Source organism: Syngnathus scovelli, chromosome 1 (assembly GCF_024217435.2).
Source record: "Syngnathus scovelli strain Florida chromosome 1, RoL_Ssco_1.2, whole genome shotgun sequence".
In the NCBI taxonomy this organism is placed as follows: domain Eukaryota; kingdom Metazoa; phylum Chordata; class Actinopteri; order Syngnathiformes; family Syngnathidae; genus Syngnathus; species Syngnathus scovelli.
The window spans coordinates 7709761-7734162 of NC_090847.1; the positions used below are offsets into that span (position 1 = coordinate 7709761).

The window sequence follows — 24402 nt, forward strand, 5'->3', positions numbered from 1 at the left end:
TATGTCTAGCAAGCTCGGCATGCCGTATCGTTCAGGATTTGATATTTAGGGCGCGAGCCGACCTGTCGTGGTGACAATCTCTCAGGCGGGTATAGCGGGGGCTCTGAATCTCAGAGAGGAACTTTTCCCTGGCCGCAAGGAAGAAGGAAACAGATGGACAGAAGCAGATATCTTATATGAGAAGAAGTAAGTGACAAGATGGGTGAAATGCACAAACACACTAGATGGGCTGCAGTCTCATGCACAATCAATTACAAATTGATGCTGTCGGTCCTAAAAAAAGGTCAAACTAAAAGCCTGCACACATGCAGAAAGGTGCTTACTAAACTAGTCTACAATCAAAGAAACGCTCAACCACTATGAACCACACCCAGGCTTTACCTGGCCCTCTTCATGGTTTCATCATCCGGGTCCTGCACTGCGATATCCGGGAAACACACACACACTTTAGTAAAAGTGACACACACCTACTATAAAAAAAAAAATAGATGAATCAATAGTAAATAAGATGGTGCTATTCTTGAGAATTACTAGGTTCCTCATGTCAAGTGTTTGATATGATAGGTTGCATTGTGCTTAAGACTTGGGCCACTTAGACTTGCTTTGTTAATAAAGAACCCAAATCAAGAGAATGTCACTCAGTGATGTACAGAAGTGCACCAAATTTGAATGGCCTCTCTCAATTGTCTCATGCATGAGTGTATCTGTCCAAACAGTTGCTGTTTATATTACAATGACTACTGTGACAAAAATCATTAAAAGAACAAAGGTAGTGCTGTGCACACTTTCGGTATCAATGCAACAATTAGCTAGACAATTTGCATGGAATGCGTTCAAAGTCAGAAAGGCTTAATTCTTCCTATGGTGCCAGTCAAAGACAAAGCTGAGCCAACAGTACAAAATGTAGACAACTTAGTGCAAGTCTGAAAAGAACTCAGAGTGCACTCTACATCGATGAGAAACAAGAAGTCTACTTTACTTGTTTTATTACAAGCTTAGGTTCAAGAGAATGCAGGGTGTCCTTACACTCTCTAAAGGCAAATTGATGTACTGTGAGATGAAATGATCTTTCAAGGTTGTCCAGATCCTTAGGAATGTGACAAAAAAATCAATTTTGGATTAGCTTTTAAAGAGACTTTTTTTTTATGCCGTAAAAAAATAAAATCTTACTTTGCAAAAACAGACCACATCACAATAATGTGTCTACAAATAGCGACAGATAGTGGAAGTTTATATAAAAATGAATTTCAAAACATTTTCAAAGTTTCAAGCATTATACTAAATATTGGAGTACTTGAATATTTGAGTACTAGACTATTTGACAGTAATATGGGGGACAATCTTAGAGTGACAATATCAAAACGCAGTGTATGTAGCTGTTATTTGGCTCCCGTTTTCCAGGCATGGAATCAAATCTATTGTTCCTTTTTAGTTTGCTCTCACTGAGTTCCAACACAATCTACTCACAATATACTCAGTTAAACGCTCAAACGAGGAGTCCATCACTATTCAATGTAGACATGCCAGGCCTGCTCCCGGACTTACTGAAGTCAGTGCCAGTGAGCTGAGCCAGGATGCGGAAGGAGCGTGACTGGGTGGTCCCAGTGCGAGGCTGCCAATCCTCGGTGTCCTGTATCAACCTCTTTTTGCTGCGGTCGTTGGGGATAAAACAGGGCACATTCTCCATCCTGAGGTCATGCCTAACATAAGCATAACCGGTGGCACACAGCGGGCAACGTTAAAGAAACCCCCCAAAACTACGAACCGCCTATTCACAAATACCACAAAATCAGGTCATCTTGATCCAAGGTCATCCAGCACCAATCATGCGTCAACTCACGGGAATGTTAGGAATGTGGGCCAGAAGGCTTTTAATTCAAACATATCTGACCCGACTAACTGCCTCAAATATAAATCTAGCCTGATTCAAAGCCACACTTACACTAACAAAACAATTGGCATGCACAGGCCCCTTACTTGGATGACTGGCACATATCAAAGAAGTTAGGTTCAAGCCTACAGAACAAACCAAAAAAAAAGAAATTGATTAACAGTGGACAGATAGCAACAACCTTAAACCTTAGTAACCACCCGTTGCCATGATTACAACAGCACAAGTCATAGCTTCCCAGCCGTACATATGTAAGTTAATCGGGAAGAGCGCCTCATTTTTAGTTTCAGTTTTCATACTTTGGGTGCCTTGGCTCACTAGAGGTTGGGAAACGCTGCAATGATGAATCAGCGGGAAAAAACACAGAGATGTATGTATATATTCTTGTTGAAGACTGAAAATCTATAATAACTCAGTCAGCAATAGCATTAGGGACACCTACACAATTCTAATGAGCTTTAGTAAAATTACTTCTGCCATTTCAAAGGATTATAGAGATTAGAAGATTAGTTTGGTTGCTACACTGTTGAAGAAACATTATTTTATCAATATGCTCATTGTTGTAGTTGCCCTGAAAAAATTGTATTACAAATATTTAAATTAGGGTGCCAAGCAAAAATAAAAATAAAAATCTGCAGTAAAATCAGTGTCACAAAAGCATTTACGAGCAGGGGAGTTATAATTTTACAAAGTAATGCTGTAATTTAATAAAGGGACTTCAAGGGAATCTAGTTGGGTTCAAACTGCTGCATTTACGTATGTCAGTGTGAGAATTTTTGACACACCTGATAATTCTCATAATATGCTATTAAATCTTTTTCTTATTATACATTGCATACATTACAACATTATTCTCGGAACATTATGACTATTACTTATTTAGCCTCATAAGAATGTGATATTTTTTCAGTTTTGGTATTGCACAATACTGGGCACAATCTTAACTCAATATTTCATCAAAAAGCAAAAATAGCCACATTAATAAACATATTTTTTTAAAGTAATACCTCTTAGACAGCATCAAAACTCAGCATTTTTATATTTGAAACGGCAGAAGTTTTGTATTGGATGTGATGCATACCTAATATTGTGGCCAATATGTCATGAGTTTAAACAAGGAAGAGAGAAAGAAGAAAATGCACTAACTTTTCAAGAATCTCCATCTGCAGAGTCAAGAGAAATGAGGAAAAAACAAAAAGAGAAAAGAAATTGTTGTCAGAGTGGCATTTTGAGGGAGTGGGGTAAAGAGAGTTTGTGCATAACCACAACCATCATCAGAAAGCAGCAAACATGCAAAGAGTTAAGCAGGGGCATGCTTTTATTGTCAGTGGGCTCTGTGAGAGAAAGACGGCATTGTGCGGCTGTCAGGCCTACCTATTGTTACACTGAGCCTTAATGATTTGGCACAAAAACATTTGTCATTCCGATCCACTCAGCCACGTAGGCAAATGGTTTTCCAGAGTTATGTAAATGGCTTTGGCGCTGGCCCAAACACAGGATTTCTGCAGTGCCGCAGTCACTCATGTTGTCATCTTGTGCTGTGATTCTGTCTGGAACAGCAACTGAGTGCTCTATACACAAAGTGAACATGTTTGAATAACAGGACGGTTCGAGTTTAGGCAGATCCGGTGACGTCTTCATCAAAACTAGTCACGTTGTTATCGTTATGCGCCAATGCCGCAGGAATGCAATTCCGCCACACTTCAACTATGAGGAGCAATCCAGTGAGACAGACTACTTAAATAATCCAGCACCAAAGTTCTAAAGTGTTGTACGGCTGCTAACACGGAGCGTCACGGCACATCTGCCTCTGGTGGCTGAAGTCACATTACTATGACCCAAATTATTGCAACTAGTTAGGGGTCACCAAGGACATGCTATGATGACTTATAGCCCTGTTCCACATCATTAAAAATTAAAGTGACATTGTGTAGAATGTTTTAATTTGCCTATGTTCATTTTAAACCCCCACTATAAATTTCAATAATGTGCAAATCAAATTGTATGTTCTCATAGAACAATTATGTCATACATAAATGTACATGTTTTTTGTATAATTTTAGGTCTAGTAATTGCACTTTAAACTTAGGCCCTTCATTCTATTACTTCACAACAAGATAGGGAAAAATTCTACACACTGTTCCTTTAAGGGTGGCCATGAAAACTGATTCACCAATTGCCGAGAAGCATTGTGATTGTGTGGAACTGACTGATGATTAATTTCATCTTGAAGCAGTTCAGGCAAAATGAGAGCACTACTTAGCTGCAGCAACTACAGTTGATAGTGGTGTAAAGATGAACTTCTCTTCGCAGCATTATTCTACTTAATACAAAACTAACATTGAAAAGGGAGTTCAGAAAACACAAAGGAGATTCACCCATATCATCATTGATTGATGAGATTCATCCATCTCATCATTGATTGATTGATTGATTGATTGATTGATTGATTGATTGATTGATTGATTGATTGATTGATTGATTGATTGATTTTGTCCACAGTATCAAAAAGGTATAGTTAAATGTCCATTCTTATTAAGGACATGACTGGATCCACTGCCTCTCTATTATTTTGACTTGGCTGCGGTTTTATTGGGTGACATAATTTCAGTTGGCTTCAAGTTATTTAGTACATATCCATAAGTTTATGACTTTAAAAAAATGTAAAGAAAGCACTAAAAAAGCCGACAAAATGGAAACTTTTGATAATGTCACACTTGAGTTGAGATCTACTATGTGAAGAGAGGATACTTATAATTCAAAGACACATCAGAGCCCCATAAAAGTGGTTTATGTTACATTTCTTTACCAATTCCTGGAAATAAGTTCCATGTAAAGCCAAGACAGGCAAACCCTAACTGAGATAAAAATTTGCCTTAGATCAAAGTCTGCAGCAATTGGGTGTGAGGTTAGAGGGGAAAAATAAGCACTTGATGTACATATCGTGGTCATTTTGACGAGAACTGCAAGATGGTTAGTTGTTTACTGCACCTACCCGTTCTGTGGTTGCAGCACACCGGCGCGGCCCTGAGAGCGAGGCGTATTAAGTTTAGGTGAGTAGGCCACGGGCTTTATGACAGGTCCTGCACTAGCGCCCCCTGCTGAGAAAGGCCTCGCCATCTTGTTAATGGTGGTGCTCGGGGCAAAGGAGTACGTTGGCAGTACGCTAGCCTTGGCGCGTGGGTCCTACGTAGTGGTAAGAGAGGAAGACAATGCAGCACAGCACACAACATGCAGTTAGACGTTTGAGGCACACAAAAATGTCATTTCTTTGACTGAACTTTAATTGAAGCCTCATAGCTTCTCCACGCAAATGACTAACTTACACAAAGCCTGCAGCCGTTTTCCTGCACTATGAACACGTGCTCAAGAGCCATGCAATTTATTTGTGTAGCACAAATGATCAAATGAAAGTGTTCAACATGAGAAATTGTCACACATAAAATAGATTTTGCAATTAATGTTCTACACGAACTGAAAAGGATAGCCGCTAAAATGCAGCATTGACTTTGTGGTATCACGTCCCAGCTGCTGCTCTAATAACAGAGCACAACACAAGGTAGTTCACGACACCACTGTGCTTTTCAAACTGCAATCAGCAAGCCAAGTGGCTCTTAAGAGACGTGAGAGCAAAACTAAATGTGTCACAGTCACTTTTAGTCTGATATCAGGGAGAAAGAAATGTAAGGCATTGCGCAACAAATAAAAGACAGGAAATTCCAAAGCATCATTCATGCCGCTCCGTCTGACGAAGTGATTCAGTCGCGCACTGATGCTTTGCTAATGTGCAGCCTCTGGACGCTGTCAGAACCTGACAGGTGACTCGGGCGAATCACATTAGTTTAAAGCCAAAGTGACACCAGGTCAAATGTGAGCACCAATTACAGAAAGTCTCAATCAAGGCCGTTTAGTATGTAACAAACTGCTTCTGCACATGTGGTGAGTGGAAATGACAGACAAATAAAGGCTTACCTTCTGCTCGCTGTCGACTTTAACATTTCTGTGGAGAAACCATGGGAACATAAATTACGTCCAACTTCCGTGCAGTGCGCCAACACAAAACACATCAATTGTGTTCATTGTGAAAAGAAATACAAAGAAATTATGACACAAAGTTTTTAAATTATCATATTGATAAAGTCAAAATGATCAATGGTATGAAGATAATAACATCCTATAGTGACTAAATAGACCAACAGATAGACTCAAGGGTGTAGTGATTAATCGATAACTAATCAATAGTAAAATTTTGATAATCAATTCATTGTTTAAAGACCTGGTTTAACTACTTAAAACTGTCGAAATTCCCAGAATTTTAGCCTCTCAAAAGTCAATATTTTTTTATTCCTGTAGTCCTCCATTAAATCTATTAAACAACATTTTTACTTCTGATACAATACCAATATTGCATCCTAGCGTACAATCCAATACCACGGTCGATAGCAGGAGTGATACGTAGACGATTTTATTTATTTTCTACGATGAAATGTTAAACATTGCTGTCAGCATCATCACCCACTCAACTCAAATGCTCCACAAGTTTTAACTTTAACCCCAGGCTGCATATTTCTGCCTTGCCTTCACCTAGCGGAGTGCCAAAGTTCATCTAAACGTCTTATCTCATACCAAAGCACCACTGACACAAAGCTATAAAAGGTTACAATGTGAATCAACTTGGATGTTGCAACATTGTTTGGGGCTGCAAATGCAAACAATGGCTTCTTCCTGTAGGAAGGAGGGATGAATAATCGCTTATGTTGGGCCTGTCCAAGCCCTGATTAGAAGGTGCTAAAGACTGGATGACAGCAGATACAGTGAGCAGCCAGCAGAGCATAGCCACATGTCGACAAATCAACGTGACGTTCACAATGCTGGAGCACCCCGGCTGTCCTAGAACTGAACCAAACTTTGATGAGCCACACGTTATTTGTGGAAAAAATGTGTCATCGCTGTCTTGAGATTTTTATTCAACACAGGTTAGGAAAATACGTGGAGATGATTTGTGTTTTTTAGGGGAAATGACGTAACTTGGATCGAGTTTGACCCATGAGACTGAAATAAAGGTGTTTGAGCTCCATGAGATCATTTGACCTCATTTCACGAATCAATTAATTGCTTAGCTGATGGAAAACTTGGATGTTTTTAAAATGAGACCACCACTGATACAAGTACCGTATTTGCCGGTGTATTGGTCGACCTTTTTCGATCCAAAATCGACCGAAAAAAATCGACCTCGACTTATACACCGAGTCATAAAATTTAACTTCGTATTCATCGCTTCAAATGTGATGGTAACCAAGGCCGTTTCTCATGCATCTCATTGTGCGTTGCACTTAGAAAATTTGAACCGTGCGGCGTGCGCGAGTGCGCGGCCCGCTGGAAGTCCAATGAGGCGCCGCGATCTCCTGCGCGGTGCTTATAAAGTGCCGATCCGCTCGGCTTGGAGCTATTTCCGACCTCCCGTTGGTGCCGGGCGGCGTGCGCGAGCTCGCCGGCCGCGATCTTCTGCGCGGTGCTTATAAAGTGCCGATCCGCTCGGCTTGGAGCTATTTCCGACCTCCCGTTGGTGCCGGGCGGCGTGCGCGAGCTCGCCGGCCGCGATCTCCTGCGCGGTGCTTATAAAGTGCCGATCCGCTCGGCTTGGAGCTATTTCCGGCCTCCCGTTGGTGCCGGGCGGCGTGCGCGAGCTCGCCGGCCGCGATCTCCTCCGCGGTGCTTATAAACAGCCGCATGCGCACGGCCTCCCGGAATTTGAACACATTTCGTCAATAAATTTCGCATATTGAATTTTGAAGTTTAATATAATGCAACAATTGAGCTCGACTTATACAAAGGATATATCATAAAATCGTAAATTTCCGTCGAATTTTAGGGGGTCGACTTATACACCGAGTCGACCTGTACAGCGGCAAATACGGTATATAATTTTCCCGATCATACTGTGTTTACTGTTACACATAGATACTATACAAACTAACAGCACTGATTTTATTTGGATCCATTCATGAAAAGATGTTAACGGAATAAATATTTATTATTCAAATAAAAATTGGGGATGAACCCAAAACCACAAAAAAAGGTAATCAGTGACATTAAACAAAGAAAATAAAGGCTACCGTCACTCATCGGGTGGCCTCCTCTCCAACCACAAAAGAACGGATGTATGACCGGCAATTTGTGAGCAAACACAACTGGCAACTATTTCTCTCCGGGAAGTGTTTGCCCGTCTTCCTCTTTAATAATGACAATAATGGAGGGCATCATGTTGATTTAAAAGCCAGGGTTGTTGAATTGTTTTGGTCCTCCATAAACTTCCATTACCCTAAAACCTTTTAGTCAGGAGTTATTCTGCCCCTCAGATGGATTTGTTCAATTTTCGCTGTTGACCCTACGGGGGAATAGATTCTATGTTTGAATTGTATGCACGAGAATGGAAGACTGAAACTATTTGAAGTTCTGGCTCCGCTATCTAGAAGATCAAAGGGAATCATAGTGAAAGATTTGTCAGTACATATCAGCCCCAGTGTGTTGGCAGGCAAACCCAAAGAGAGATTGGGAGGAGGAGGTGAGGGGTGGGGGCAGAGCAACAGCTGTGATCACAGCTTCTGAACTTTTAGGGATCACAAAATCTAAATGAGTCTCCTGACAGTACGCCAGCTCATGTTTATGACTTGACAAGTCAATACTTTCTCATTTTATCCAAACCTCAAAACACTCTGTTTTCCTTTGGGTGGTCTTGTGTTTTTCCCTTTTTAATTAAGCACCCCGTGAATCTTTTTTGCTTAGCACTCTGAAGACATACATCAATCAGTAATTCTTGGCAGAATCTAGATGGGCAATTCTTAAGTGCTGCTCGTATGAAGGTCAACTATTTTTCATTAAAACGACTGAAAACAAAAACATTTTCTGGCTCGGGCTCTTCAACAAAGTGCATTAATCTATATACTGTGTACTTTTACTAATCAGGACTCAGTGGGACAACTGCCACTGCATGCACTTGGCGATGACTTGCGAACTATATTGTTAAATGAATACCTCTCTATTAATTGCAATTCAAACCAAACACTTATACTTCGTAAAACAAAATTTTTGGTGTACCCTTGACTTTTATCACACTATCTGTGGGTTTAAGGTTGCAATTGGTGAGTTTATTTTACATATTACCGTATTTTCCGGACTATAAGTCGCTCTGGAGTATAAGTCGCACCAACCATAAAATGCCCCAAAAAGTGAAAAAAAACATATATAAGTCACTCCGGAGTATAAGTCGCATTTTGGGGGCAATTTATTCGACAAAATCCCACACCAAAAACAGTCATGAACGAGCAACAACAGGCTAAACGATAGCAACAACAGGCTAAACGATAGGTATGCTAACGTGACAAACACAAACAAAGAGCTGAGAACGGGCCTGACATAACATATAGAGTGATTAAGTACAACTATTACATGAATAACATGTTTATAAAACCATCTGTGTCACTCCAATTCATTAAATCCATCGATCGTTCGATACGATAGCAACAGGCTAAACAATAGGTATGCTAACGTGACAAACACAAATGAGGAGCTAAGAACGGGCCTGACGTAACATATAGAGTGATTTAGGACAACTATTACATAAATAACATGTTTATAAAACCATCGGTGTCACTCCAATTCATTAAATCCATCGATCGTTCGTTACGATAGCAACAGGCTAAACGATAGGTATGCTAACGTGACAAACACAAACGAAGAGCTGAGAATGGGCCTGACGTAACATATAGAGTTATTATAGAGTGGTGAATGTTTTCCAAGATGGCGGCGCGCACGGACGCAGCGGCTTACGGCTCTCCACGCCAGTGCTCTTTTTTCCTTGCCTATATTTTTTTATTTTCACTCTTTGGCACACTCTGTACTGGGAATCCCAAGTACACTTTCCACTCGCTCACGGACATTGGATACCAAGCACGGATACCTATTTCAAGTGACTTTCACCGCAAGCACAACATCCCAGACGAGATTGCGAGACCGCCGGGGTCTCCGTGGATTGTTGTCGGGTCTGGGAGGCGACGCAGGCGAAGAAGAGAGAGGAAGCAAAAGCGAGGCCGTCGGTCTGGCCTAATGCTAAGGCTACGTAAACAACCGCACAAGCCGCCTCTCCCGAGCCTGTTTCTCTCCAACGCCAGATCCCTGCTGCATAAAATGGATGACCTGGATCTACAGCTCACGGGAAACCACTACGTCCGGGACTGTTGTGTGATTATTATAACCGAAACCTGGCTGCGCCCGGATATCCCCGATGCTAGCATGCAGCTAGCAAGCCGCTCCCTGCTACGCGCGGACAGAACATTGGACTCCGGTAAACGCAGAGGTGGGGGGCTTTGTATGTATGTGCACGAAAACTGGTGCAACAATGCGACCATCATAGGCAGCCACTGCTGTCCGGACCTCGAGTACATGGCAGTCAGGTGCCGGCCTTTTTTCCTCCCGAGGGAGCTAGCTGTTGTTATCGTCATTGCTGTTTACATTCCACACGACGCTGACGTAAGCACGGCACTCTCTCTCCTGCTGAGAGCTGTGAGTGAACAACAACGGGCTCACCCTGATGGCTTCCACATTGTAGCGGGGGATTTTAACAAGGCCAACTTAAAGACTGTACTGCCGAATTTCCACCAGCACGTAAAGTGTGCTTCACGGGGTGAGAACACCCTGGACCATGTCTACACCAACATCAAACATGCATACAGAGCTATCCCCCTCCCCCACCTCGGGCAATCAGACCATCTGTCCCTCCTGCTCTTCCCTGCCTACACCCCCCTCAGACGCAAACTCAGACCCACCTTAAGGACCATCACCTCCTGGCCTGAGGATGCACTCCACAAACTCAAAGACTGTTTTCAACGGACAGACTGGGACCTGTTCGACCACCAGGAGCTGGGGACACACACAGACACAGTTCTGGGCTACATCCAGTTCTGCGCCAGCAATGTGACTGTGACCAAAACCATCCGTGTTTTCCCTAACCAGAAACCCTGGATGTGCAGCCAGGTCCGCTCTCTCCTCAGAGCCCGCGACACCGCCTTCAGGTCAGGAGACAGAGCTCTGTACAGCGCTGCCAGAGCTGAGCTGAGGAGAGGAGTCAAACGGGCGAAAGCGGACCACAGACAACACATCGAGTCCCACCTGTCCAGCAACAACGGCCGCAAGGTGTGGCAGGGCATCCAGGAGATCACCAACTTCAGGGGCAGTGCCGCTCAAGTCGAAGACCAAGGCGCACAGCTGGCAGAGGAGCTAAACAGCTTCTTTGCTCGGTTTGGAACATCCCAGCAGCACTCCCCTGTCCCTGCCCTGCCCCCTCCCCCACCCAGCTCTGACATCACTCCACTCACTGTTCAGGAGCACAAGGTCAGAAAGGTGATCCTTACAGTGAATCCCAGAAAGGCCGCAGGCCCGGATGGGGTCCCCGGCAAGGTGCTGAGGGCATGCGCTGAGGAGCTCGCCCCCACCTTCACCACGATCTTCAACCGCTCCCTGGCCCTAGCAACCGTCCCGCCCTGCCTGAAAACCTCAACCATCATCCCAGTGCCGAAGAAGTCGGCCATCTCTAGCCTGAATGATTACCGACCAGTGGCCCTCACTCCGGTGATCATGAAGTGCTTTGAGAGGCTGGTTCTTCAGCACATCAAGGATTATCTTCCCCCACACCTCGACCCCCACCAGTTTGCATACCGGACCAACAGATCCACAGAGGACGCCATCGCCGTAGCCCTCCATTGTGCGGTGAACCACCTGGAGCAGCAGCAGAGCTATGTCCGGATGCTCTTTGTGGATTACAGTTCGGCATTCAACACCATCCTCCCGGACAGACTCACCACAAAGCTGGACACTCTCGGACTCCCCTCTCTCACATGTGCCTGGATTAATGACTTTCTGACCAACCGACTCCAGGCTGTGAGAGTTGGCTCCCGCCTCTCCTCCACCCGTACGCTGAGCATCGGCTCCCCACAGGGCTGTGTGTTGAGCCCCCTCCTCTTCTGCCTCTACACTCATGATTGCAGACCGGCTCACAACCACAACCGGATTGTCAAGTTCGCCGACGATACCACTGTGGTCGGTCTCATCTCCAATGGCGATGAGGTAGCCTACAGAGAGGAGGTCCTGGAGCTGGTCGACTGGTGCTCTGAGAACAATCTCGCTCTGAACACCAAAAAGACCAACGAGCTCATCATAGACTTCAGAAGACACAGCCCTGAGCCAACTCCCCTCTTCATCAACGGCGAGCAGGTGGAGAGGGTCCACAGCACCAAGTACCTGGGCGTCCACATCTCTGACCGGATCTCCTGGTCAGAGAACATCACCACCATCGTCAAGAAGGCTCAGCAGCGGTTACACTTCCTGAGAGTCCTCAGGAGGTAGAACCTCAACACCGACCTGTTGCTGACCTTCTACCGATCTTCCATCGAGAGTCTACTGACCTACTGCATCGTAGTATGGTTCGGCAGCTCCACCGCCGCTGACAGGGAGAAGCTGCAGAGAGTGGTGAAGGCAGCCCAGAGGATCATCGGCCGCCCTCTCCCCTCCCTTACGAACATCTACACTACCCGCTGCCTCAGCAGGGCTAAGGCCATCTCAGCGGACAGCTCCCACCCTGGCTCCGCCCTGTTTGACCTGTTGCCCTCTGGAAGACGCTACAGGCAAATGAAGACCAGGACAAACAGACTCAAAAACAGTTTCTTTCCCCAAGCCATAGCCGCCCTCAACTCCAGCCGACACTGATGACACTTTCCTCCTGCACTACTACTGCACTTTGTCCGCACTACTGTTTCTGATTATTCATCTACTTTTCTACTAGTCGATTACTTGACTATGTTACTCGTATCTACCTCATGCACTGGATGGAGGTCTCCAATTTCATTGTACTATGTAGAATGACAATAAAGGTTTTCTGATTCTGATTCTGATTCTGATTACCGTATTTGCCGGTGTACAGGTCGACTCGGTGTATAAGTCGACCCCCTAAAATTCGACGGAAATTTACGATTTTATGATATATCCTTTGTATAAGTCGAGCTCAATTGTTGCATTATATTAAACTTCAAAATTCAATATGCGAAATTTATTGACGAAATGTGTTCAAATTCCGGGAGGCCGTGCGCATGCGGCTGTTTATAAGCACCGCGGAGGAGATCGCGGCCGGCGAGCTCGCGCACGCCGCCCGGCACCAACGGGAGGCCGGAAATAGCTCCAAGCCGAGCGGATCGGCACTTTATAAGCACCGCGCAGGAGATCGCGGCCGGCGATCTCGCGCACGCCGCCCGGCACCAACGGGAGGTCGGAAATAGCTCCAAGCCGAGCGGATCGGCACTTTATAAGCACCGCGCAGGAGATCGCGGCCGGCGAGCTCGCGCACGCCGCCCGGCACCAACGGGAGGCCGGAAATAGCTCCAAGCCGAGCGGATCGGCACTTTATAAGCACCGCGCAGGAGATCGCGGCCGGCGAGCTCGCGCACGCCGCCCGGCACCAACGGGAGGTCGGAAATAGCTCCAAGCCGAGCGGATCGGCACTTTATAAGCACCGCGCAGGAGATCGCGGCCGGCGAGCTCGCGCACGCCGCCCGGCACCAACGGGAGGCCGGAAATAGCTCCAAGCCGAGCGGATCGGCACTTTATAAGCACCGCGCAGGAGATCGCGGCCGGCGAGCTCGCGCACGCCGCCCGGCACCAACGGGAGGTCGGAAATAGCTCCAAGCCGAGCGGATCGGCACTTTATAAGCACCGCGCAGGAGATCGCGGCCGGCGAGCTCGCGCACGCCGCCCGGCACCAACGGGAGGTCGGAAATAGCTCCAAGCCGAGCGGATCGGCACTTTATAAGCACCGCGCAGGAGATCGCGGCCGGCGAGCTCGCGCACGCCGCCCGGCACCAACGGGAGGCCGGAAATAGCTCCAAGCCGAGCGGATCGGCACTTTATAAGCACCGCGCAAGAGATCGCGGCCGGCGAGCTCGCGCACGCCGCCCGGCACCAACGGGAGGTCGGAAATAGCTCCAAGCCGAGCGGATCGGCACTTTATAAGCACCGCGCAGGAGATCGCGGCCGGCGAGCTCGCGCACGCCGCCCGGCACCAACGGGAGGCCGGAAATAGCTCCAAGCCGAGCGGATCGGCACTTTATAAGCACCGCGCAGGAGATCGCGGCCGGCGAGCTCGCGCACGCCGCCCGGCACCAACGGGAGGTCGGAAATAGCTCCAAGCCGAGCGGATCGGCACTTTATAAGCACCGCGCAGGAGATCGCGGCCGGCGAGCTCGCGCACGCCGCCCGGCACCAACGGGAGGTCGGAAATAGCTCCAAGCCGAGCGGATCGGCAATTTATAAGCACCGCGCAGGAGATCGCGGCCGGCGAGCTCGCGCACGCCGCCCGGCACCAACGGGAGGTCGGAAATAGCTCCAAGCCGAGCGGATCGGCACTTTATAAGCACCGCGCAGGAGATCGCGGCGCCTCATTGGACTTCCAGCGGGCCGCGCACTCGCGCACGCCGCCCGGTTCAAATTTTCTAAGTGCAATGCACAATGAGATGCATGAGAAACGGCCTTGGTTACCATCACATTTGAAGCGATGAATACGAAGTTAAATTTTATGACTCGGTGTATAAGTCGAGGTCGATTTTTTTCGGTCGATTTTGGATCGAAAAAGGTCGACCAATACACCGGCAAATACGGTATTAAAGAAAACGATTACATGAATAACAAGTTTATAAAATCATCTGTGTCACCCCAATTCATTAAATCCATCGATGTTCTTTGTCAACAATGGGTGCGGCTGAGGGCGCTTGCACTTCAAAATATTCCACAGGCTCCTATAACGATAGACAAACTATATCTCAAATAACTATAATATAAGCAATAATATTATCAAACCATCCGTGCACTTTAAATCCATCGATCAAATTCCTCGTCCTTTGTCAACATCGCCGCGCGTGCGCCCTGACGTCAGCCTCGTCTTTATTCCACAGATCTAGTATATAACTATATTGTAGCGTTAACAAAGTACAAGGATAGACGTGGGTTTGGTAAACGGCTCTTTATTAAACAAAACAAACTTCCAAACGTGTGGCGGCGTGGACTTCTAGACACGAGAGCTCCATGGCATAGGACCGGGCGTGCGTAATGGCCATGTCCGAGCCCCATGCACCGTTCGTGGACAGCCACTCGGCGAGCGCCGGCCCCCGACTCAGTAGAGTAGGACCGGGCGTGCGTAAAAGCCATAATAGTTTTTCAAACCTGCTGTGTCATTCCAAATCCTTAATTCCTTCAAACTCTTTGTCCTCCGTGTCACTTAGAAATGATCACCGCTAATGATGCCGGTAGTCTTTACGTGGGTACGTTTGTCCTTTATGTAAACAACCGCCGCGCCGCGCCACTGACGTCACTTGAAATAGTAATCCCTTGGTACATCACGGCTCTCCAAACTTTCTTTCTGCTGCTCGATTACTGTTTTCAGCTGCATATTTTACAACTTGAAGTTTGTAACCTGCAAAATATGAGTTTCTTTTTGGTGCCATTTTTCTTAAGCCCACCCAGTTGAGGAGTCACGGCCAACGATGAAATTTAGAGCGCCCTCATCCAGTTTCGTCTAAAAATGAAAAAAAAATTCTGATTTAGTTTTTTGTTTTGTTTATTTGGTTGTTTTATCAAAGGTAAAGTCTGCTTTATTGTCGATTTTTTTTCATATACCAAGACACACAAAGAGATTGAAATTACCGTAATTTCCGGACTATAAACCGTGACTTTTTTCCAAAATTTTTGACCCTGCGGCTTATAGACAGGTGCGGCTTATATAAGATTTTTTTCGTGATTTTTGTGATGACTTGATCACTTTTACTCTTAACACTATTATATACAGTAAAAGCTACAAAACAAACTGACAAATAACTTGTTTTCAAATCAGACGAGTAAAAACTGGTCAAATATTTCAAAAAAAAGATATTATTAAAAGTGAAGACAATTTGCAATTCTAGTAATGACACACGAATTTGATGCACAATTTCACATAGAATGATGTGGCGGGCCGTATCTGGCCCCCGGGCCTTGAGTTTGACACCTGTGCTCTAAACCCTTTCTCTTACTCTGCCATGTCACTCAGAGATTACACAAAGCAGTGGCGCTGTTTGGACCATCTGCATTGTATTAAAACCCAATCAATCAGCATTTAAATTCAATTCTTCTGACATTTTTCTCACCAAAAACAAGTTGTAATGAATGTGAACTTTTAATGCATTTTATTCAGAAGGTTACTTTGAACCTTAAACGGCGGCGCGGCGTACTTATGGATTTTTACGGTCTCCGGCCTCCAGGGGGCGCTCTAGCAGGAAGCAAGAGCGAGACAGACGAAGAAGAGATAATGCGCCGAAGAAGACGTGCCAGTTTGTGTTTTGATCGTCTCGCGCCTCACGCACACACCCGCATTCACACAAAGACAGGAAGCTTTTATACACAAACCGTCATTATGGGGGACAAAAGAAATGCATATGATGCCGCTTTTAAGCTATACGTGTCGCTCGCTAGTTTAATTAATTTAGCGCTTCGTGCATGAGTAAGATTAGCATGAACAGACCCTCTTCACACTCGAAGAAATGCATAAAACCGACGACGAAAGAGAGACTGAGAAAGTGTGAGGCGAAGGATATCTAACGCTATTCCAATCGGACACTAAGGAGGAAGACTTCGATGGTTTCAGTGCACAGGAGGAAGATGAAGACGGCTCTTTTTTTACTTTTACTGGTATGTTTTTTTTAACCAGCCCTGTTAGTGCTGTGCTACCGTGTTGCTTCTGTGTTGCTGCTGTGTTACCGCCGTGTCTCAGTGACTTTGCTGTGTTACTTCCGTGTTGCTGCGGTATTACTGCCGCCTCACAGGCAGTGTTTAGAAAGAAATGTTAAGGTATGTTATTAAAGCTTTAAAAAAACTTTCTGTGTCCAGTCTTTCTTTGCTAATAACTCGCGTGCACACTTCTGCGTTACTGCGGTACTACTGCTGCGTCACAGGCAATGTTTACAAAGACATGTTCAAGTATGTTATTAAAACGTTAAAAAGGCTTTCTATGTACTGTCTTTCTTTGTAAAAAACTCGTGTGCACGTGCAGCTTATAGTCCGGTGAGGCTTATGTAAGAAAAAAACTGAAATATCCCTGAATTTTAGCTGGTGCGGTTTATAATCCGGTGCGGTTTATAGTCCGGCAATTACGGTACGTTCCCACTATCCCTCGGTGAGATAGTACACATATGCATACAAGCAACACAAAAAAAAAACAAGAAGGCACAAACAATGAATAAATAAGAGTGTTGAATAAATGATAAATAAACAAATAATAATAAATAATAATAAATATAAGAGGAGCAAAAATGGAGCAAGTGTACATACAGCAGACAGTGGACTTGGATATGGTGCTTTAAAGTGTTAATTGCTTTATTTTATGTTTTCTCTATTTTTTATGTTTTGAATATGTTCAAGATAAAGATATAAAAGCATGTGAAGTGATCAACTATACTAAAAATAACATGGGAAGTGGTCAACTATACTTGTAAGTAAGTGATGTCTTAATGATCAAGTAAAAATTTGTGAAAAAAACATATATAAGTCGCTCCTGAGTATAAGTCGCCCCCCCACCCAAACTATGGAAAAAAAACGCGACTTATAGTCCGGAAATTACGGTACTACACATTTTAAGGACATGGTGATATCCAGAAGAGTATAAAGTGGATATGAATGTGTAGTAGTGAGGTGCGATGTACTTGATCTAGAAAGAGTCAAATTAATTCCTTGTTGCATCTTTTTGCAAACTGACTTGCCTGTTGAGAGTGAGAGTGAGTGAATTGGATGCTGCTCTTATCTTGTTTTGGGCCTCCACATGGGTCAAGTCCTCGGCATTGAGGTCATCAATAGAGACGACCGAGTCTCCGACCCCGACACCAGCCTGAGCTGCCTTCCCGCCTGTGGTCAGCTGGAAGAGAGAATACAGGATAGAAAACGTTTTGAGCAATGTCAACATCACTTATATAACTCAACTAACTAAGGGACTGCACACAATACGTTCACTTCACTCCAATAGTAAGCGGCATTGTGTGGCTTTAGATTTGAAGTCCATGACTCAGTGGAATCCAATAATATTGTACAAAGTGTATAATTTACAGAAAAATTAAAAAAAAAACACTACAAAAGCCCTGCTGTTTTGCTTGTGACATCCCCCCATAATCCTGTCTTCAATACTCCTATATTCAGACACATTTTTAGAAGAAAATAAGACTGCTTGAAAAAAATATTCTACATCCAGATCCAAGCATCTCAATGAGTGTTTTGATTTTCATCTGAAAATAGCATACACAACCCCTAAATTACAAACCATTATCTCATTTCTTTATGGCAGGCTCAATGTGGGGGAATGCCAAAAACAAAAAATATGAATCCAAATGTTATGTTGGGCTGACAGTGATTTCCTGTTTGTTAATGACACCTAATAAGTAACTCAGGGAGCATGTATGTACAGTCAGACAAGGCAGGAGAGATATTTCTTTCACTCAGCACAATGAGGGGGAAAGGCCACCGTGATGTCATCACTCATCCTATGATTCAGCGCAGATGTGACAACCGATGATGAAAGCAGCCCTTGAAAGCCTCAGAAGGCCACCACATGCCTCATGTGATGGCATAATTTACTGGAACAGCCATGTCGTTATTTCTATGCAGACAGGTAAGTCTCTGACCAGTTTCACTGACAAAACGGTGACATCATCCTCTCGGGGCAGACGTTTTGTCAACGAGGTCTCGTTACAAACAGGAAGAAAAGACACAATCTATAATCCCGGCCTGCCTGCCGTCTCCACTGAAACGGCGGATACAAAGGGGAGAGACGTCAAATCAGGTTTAGTAAGGCCCCTGTCAGCTTGGCCGTGTGGCTTAATGAAACACGATCCCTGTGTCAAATGCACTGATAAGTGAAGTACAAAGTGGCATCAGATAAGAGAGCTTGCACCAGGATTTAAGGCAAAACCCCATTAGGATTACCCGCTGGTGTCACGGATCCCTGCAGATGTTGGCTCGTCGGGAGCTCAGAGGACTCAGCCGTTCAATCAATAGTTTTCTGCCATGTTCTGCTAAGCTATCACGCTCGCTGCTTTGATTCTGCACATTAAACATAAACACTTGTGCGAGCAAGGAGGTAATGCCGTCAGTAAACCCATGACAGCTCCACAGTGCGCCCCGCAAAGACTGCCTGACTTAAATCAAAGCATGATAAGGCTAAAAATAAGAAGGAATGCTTTCCTCTGAGGCAATTCTTCTTTTACAGTTAAGTTAAAACATCACTTTAATTGCCTTTGAGTGGCCTCGTCTGGAAGTCATGAGCTAGACTAAAAAAAGAAACTGCTTGTCGAGTTTTTAATCACACTTTTATGAATCGTCTATGGCAAAAAAAAATAACGATGACTGACAGTTGTGACATATTCTTAAAGGAGGCGCCATTTTTTGAAGCACTGAGGTTCCCTGCTGACAGACACAGTCTGGCCTCCCCGTTTACTGCCACAATAGCTCGTAAAAGTAATTTGATGTGAATTAAATCATTAGCAACATATTCTGTAAGCCCTGGTTGGAATTGTTACAGATGCAAACCTCTTGACTGAGCCCATAAAAACTCCCCGCATCAAAACCACATTACTGCAATTTTCCCTCAACAGCCCGTGCTAAGGAGCGACTTATATGTGAATTTTTTCGTAAATTTTCAAACTTCGGCGGCTCGGTGGCGCACTGGGTAGCACGTCCGCCTCACAGTTAGGAGGGTGCGGGTTCGATTCCACCTCCAGCCCTCCCTGTGCGGAGTTTGCATGTTCTCCCCGAGCCCGCGTGGGTTTTCTCCGGGCACTCCGGTTTCCTCCCACATCCCAAAAACATGCTCGGTAGGCCGATTGATCACTCCAAATTGTCCCTAGGTGTGAGTGCGAGTGCGAATGGTTGTTTGTCTCTGTGTGCCCTGCGATTGGCTGGCAACCGGTTCAGGGTGTCCCCCGCCTACTGCCCGATGACGGCTGGGATAGGCTCCAGCACGCCCGCGACCCCCGTGGGGACTAAGCGGTTCAGAAAATGGATGGATGGATGGATTTTCAAACTTAAAAAAAAAAAGTGAAACCGCGATAAACGAACCGCGATGTAGCAAGGGATTACTGTAATTTAAATTTCAAGTGACATCAGCAGCGCGGCGCGCCGCATCGCGGCGTGGCACGGCGGTTGTTTACATAAAGGACAAAGATTTGATCACGGGATGACGAAGATGACGAAGGGCCCCACGTACTACCGGCATCATTAGCGGCTTTGCAAGTGACACGGAGGACAAAGAGTTTGAAGGATTTAATGATTTGGAGTGACACAGAAGGTTTGAAAAACTACTATGGCTTTTACGCACGCCCGGTCCTACTCTACGGAGCTCTCTTTCACTTCCGTGGATGGAAGTCGGGGGCCGGCGCTCGGCCGAGCGGCTGTCCGAGGACGGTGGATGGGGCTCGGACATGGCTTTTACGCACGCCCGGTGCTACTCTATGGAGCTCTCTTTCACCTCCGTGGATGGAAGTCGGGGGCCGGTCCTCGGCCGGATGGCTGTCCGGGGACGGTGGATGGGGCTCGGACATGGCTTTTACGCACGCCCGGTCCTATTCTATGGAGCTCTCTTCCACCTCCGTGGCTGGAAGTGCCACCTCTGGGGATGGAAGTCCACACCGCCACACGCCTGGAAGTCGACGCCGGTGCTTGGGGCCGTGTGGCGGTTAACTATTTATGTTATAGTTATTTGATATATTTTATTTTGTGTAGCAACTTGTATACGATTTATTGTTACAGTTCAGTAGTTGTTAGCTCGTTGAACTCTTGTTTTGTTAAATAACTCTTTATTTACCAAACCCACGTCTTTCCTTGTACTTTGTTAACGCTACAATATAGTTACGTATATACTAGATCTGTGGAATAACGACGAGGCTGACGTCAGGGCGCACGCGCGGCGTTGTTGACAAAGGACAAAACATAAAAATCTATTTTTTTTTTAAAGTATTATCTAAATGAAATCTATTGGAGCAAGCAGCAGATTCTGGCATTGGTCTTATTACTGCTTGGAGAAGAAGTCTTTGCTCTTCTGGACGTCAGGTTTGATGGATTTAATGATTTGGAGTGACACAGATGGTTTGATAATATTATTGCTTATATAATAGTTATTTGATATATAATTTATATACGTTATCTGGGCCTGTGGAATATTTTGAAGTGCAAGCGCCGTAAGCGGCGCGCACCCATTGTTGACAAAGGACGATCGATGGATTTAATGAATTGGAGTGACACAGATGGTTTTATAACCGTGTTATTTATGTAATAGTTTTTTAAATAACTCTGAATGTTACATCAGGCCCGTTCTCAGCTCTTCGTTTGTGTTTATGTCACGTTAGCATACCTATCGTTTAGCCTGTTGTTGCTCGTTCATGTCTGTTCTTGGTGTTGGATTTTGTCGAATAAATTTCCCCAAAAATGCGACTTATGCTCCGGAGCGACTTATATATGTTTTTTTTCACGTTATTGCGCGTTTTATGGCTAATGCGACCTATATTCCGGAGCGACTTTTAGTCCGAAAAATACGGTAAAAGTCTAAAGTGGATATTTGGGATATTACAGGTAAAAAATACTAAATAGTTGTACATTTCAAAAGATTCATGTTTATCATCAGTGTCAGTGACACAAAAGGATCAATTATTTATTTCATTTGTTTATTTGACAGGGGCAGTGTACATCAATGAACATCTCTATAGATGCACCAGAATTAGCCAAGGGGCTAGTTTTCATCTGTAGTCCCTGAGGCAAGGTGTGTAAAGTGTCTTGCCCAAGGACACAATAACACGTGGCCCGGAAAGAGGTGGGTTCGAATTGCCAACCCTCTGGTTTCTGAATGACCTGCTCTACTGCCTGAGCCACAGCTGCCACACATTTGTATCCGAACCAAAAATAAAAAAAATGAAATTTGAGAACCATGACGGTAAATTCACAACATGTGTCAAAATTAATACTTCATAATATTTTTATTTTGAGAAAAAAAATATTATTTGATAACTGCCATGAATTCAAATACTCACCAGTAAAGGAACTGATTTTCAAGATTAAATTCAGTGTAGCATATCTTTACTGATTATTGATCAAATAATAATGGCCCAGTTATTTTATCATTTTATTTGTGCTCAAATTATATAATAATAATAAAAGCTGATGTTTTAAATATTAACAAATGTGTTAAAATTTCAAGGCAAATAATGTCACTAACTAAAAAGTTGCTGGACTAGAGTTTGGTCGGTTGGTGAGCTAATAAAATATTGACGCTGTAAAGTCAGCAAAGGTTGTTTTCATGTATGGGAGAATCGGTGATGGACACAGACAGCTGTGCTGCTGGCTCAGGTTTAGAATGCAGCTGCTCCCCCACTTGAGAAGGCAGCACCTTAAAGTTGCTGACCTCAGGGCTTTGGTTGGTTGGGGAGGTGGGGGCGGGCAGAAACACTGTCTCCCAAGCAGTTTGTAAATATGGCGAAGGACAGTGGAAACCATGTTTCAGAATATAACTTGCACTTTGACAGTGGCTCACAAGAAGCGAGGAGCTTAAATAACGATGCAAGCGTGACGCATGCATGGCAGATCCACCGTGTTGAAATTAGCGGAGTGACATGTGCGAAACCAATGCCATAACTATCAAGTAGCTGTTTGCGTCAAATAAATGAATTTATTATTGTAAGGCTTTTATTCAATGATCTTTTTTGCCTTTCAAAAGTGCAAGGTGTTTTGCAAGGAGATCAAGTTTCAAGGCCTCGGAAGCCTTTCCAGCACAAGGTCTTCAATACGCGATTCAAGTGCTTCTGTTAACTGATGCTGAAAACTATCCTTTGGCTTGTTCTTTCCACACTGAACTTTTATTTGCAACTGTAGGTATATTGGCCGGGTAACTTGGGCCCTGCTCATTTTTATTATTTCCACAGCTACTTGCGGGCCGAGAGGCTGCCTGTCCTGACATCATTCACACAGGGCAGCTGATACAAATCCATAAATAGTCCTCTGAGATAGGAGTAACCAAACCTTTAAAGTACAAGACCGCATTGCGCAGTGGAAACACCTCGCACTAACTCACCTTAAAACATTGCTGCACCCCTCACAACGCAATCAAATTCACAGTCAACTTTGCTCCAGGAGACGCGGCCCCCGTGTAGGTAGTGAAATATTCATTCAGCCCTCCAACGGGGCTGCTTTTGCACAAGTGTACGAGAGAGGCTTTAAGGCTAATGATCCAAAAACAGATGCTTGACATGTCAGACACCGAAGCAAAGGGAAAGAATCCAGACACATCCAGCTGCGCAAGTGAGACATTCGACATGTCCTTACTTGCTTATTGGCATGACATCATCTGTAATTTTCTCCAGACGTGTGATTTCCGATGACGGGACATGCGTTCACTGATAAACCCCAAAAAAAAAAACGCAAATCATTTTCTCAAAATGTTTATACAGCTCACTGGTTTAATATCTAGGGCAGAAACTCCCAAGGCGTTGCCCCCAACTGTGACTTGACTTGGACAGAAACTGCAATTTTTATATTATGCTTCTTTATTGGATAATTTTCTGGTTAGCAATAAAGTGGAGGATATGCTGTATGTAAGTAACTTCACCAAATGTCAATTTTCTTAAGGTCAAATCAAATTGAGAGGTAACTCGACATGCTATTTAAGAAAAGCGCTCCAGAAACCAATCAGATAATGGTCATTGGTTCAGACATTGACCAGACATCATTTATTTCAAGAGTTTGCTCCACAAATTCATCTGGAAAGGGTTCCAAAAAAACTGGATGGAAAATGATCACATTCATCAGCAGCCGCAATGGTATTGAAGTTTATAATGATTACATGTCTGAATTCTTGTGAACGTAGCTGCTTTGCAAAACCCTTTAGTGACTACACATTACCAAGAGAAAACATTAGCTACCTCCCAAAATCTTGAAACATCACCAAATCAAACTACTATACAAAAATGTCAGCTTGAGACAATGATAGGTTTTTTTGCCATTGAAAATCACTAAGCTACCCGAGAATAGAGAAAGCCCTCTTGTGTTCATTTTCTAACAATTTATGCCATCCTCGTGAACCAGCACAAAGACTGCTAACAACAAGCTGATGGTCAAACACAAACATGACCCTCAACTAATATTTTTTTCACTTTATCAGTTAGCGACTGAGTGCTACTGCTTTCCTTATACCAATTGCTTTGGCCACAGGACCACATTCCAAAGTGGCAAATTCACTTCCAGGGTCTGCAAACGAATGGTGTGTGCTGGTGATTTGAACAGCTCTAGGAGAAAACCGTTAAATGGATCAAAATAACATTTAAATGGCATCATGGTGAGTTCAGTGTATATCCTGCCTCCCGCCTTGAGTCAGCTGGGTTAGACTTGAGTTTCCCTGTAACCCTCAACAG

The 24402-nt window shown here is 44.5% G+C and overlaps 1 protein-coding gene across 2 annotated transcripts in view; it reads right to left on the bottom strand.

The window, feature by feature from the left end:
• The window catches only part of pdlim7 (PDZ and LIM domain 7), a 36763-nt gene that overhangs the window by 5798 nt on the left and 6563 nt on the right, over window positions 1-24402 (bottom strand). For both annotated transcript variants that reach the window (XM_049733242.1, XM_049733234.1), the window contains exons 3-5: window positions 17722-17873; window positions 5864-5891; window positions 4887-5077 (exon numbers count right to left, since the gene is read on the bottom strand). In XM_049733242.1, the coding sequence (XP_049589199.1) occupies window positions 4887-5077; window positions 5864-5891; window positions 17722-17873 (371 nt within the window). The remainder of the gene's footprint in view (window positions 1-4886; window positions 5078-5863; window positions 5892-17721; window positions 17874-24402) is intronic.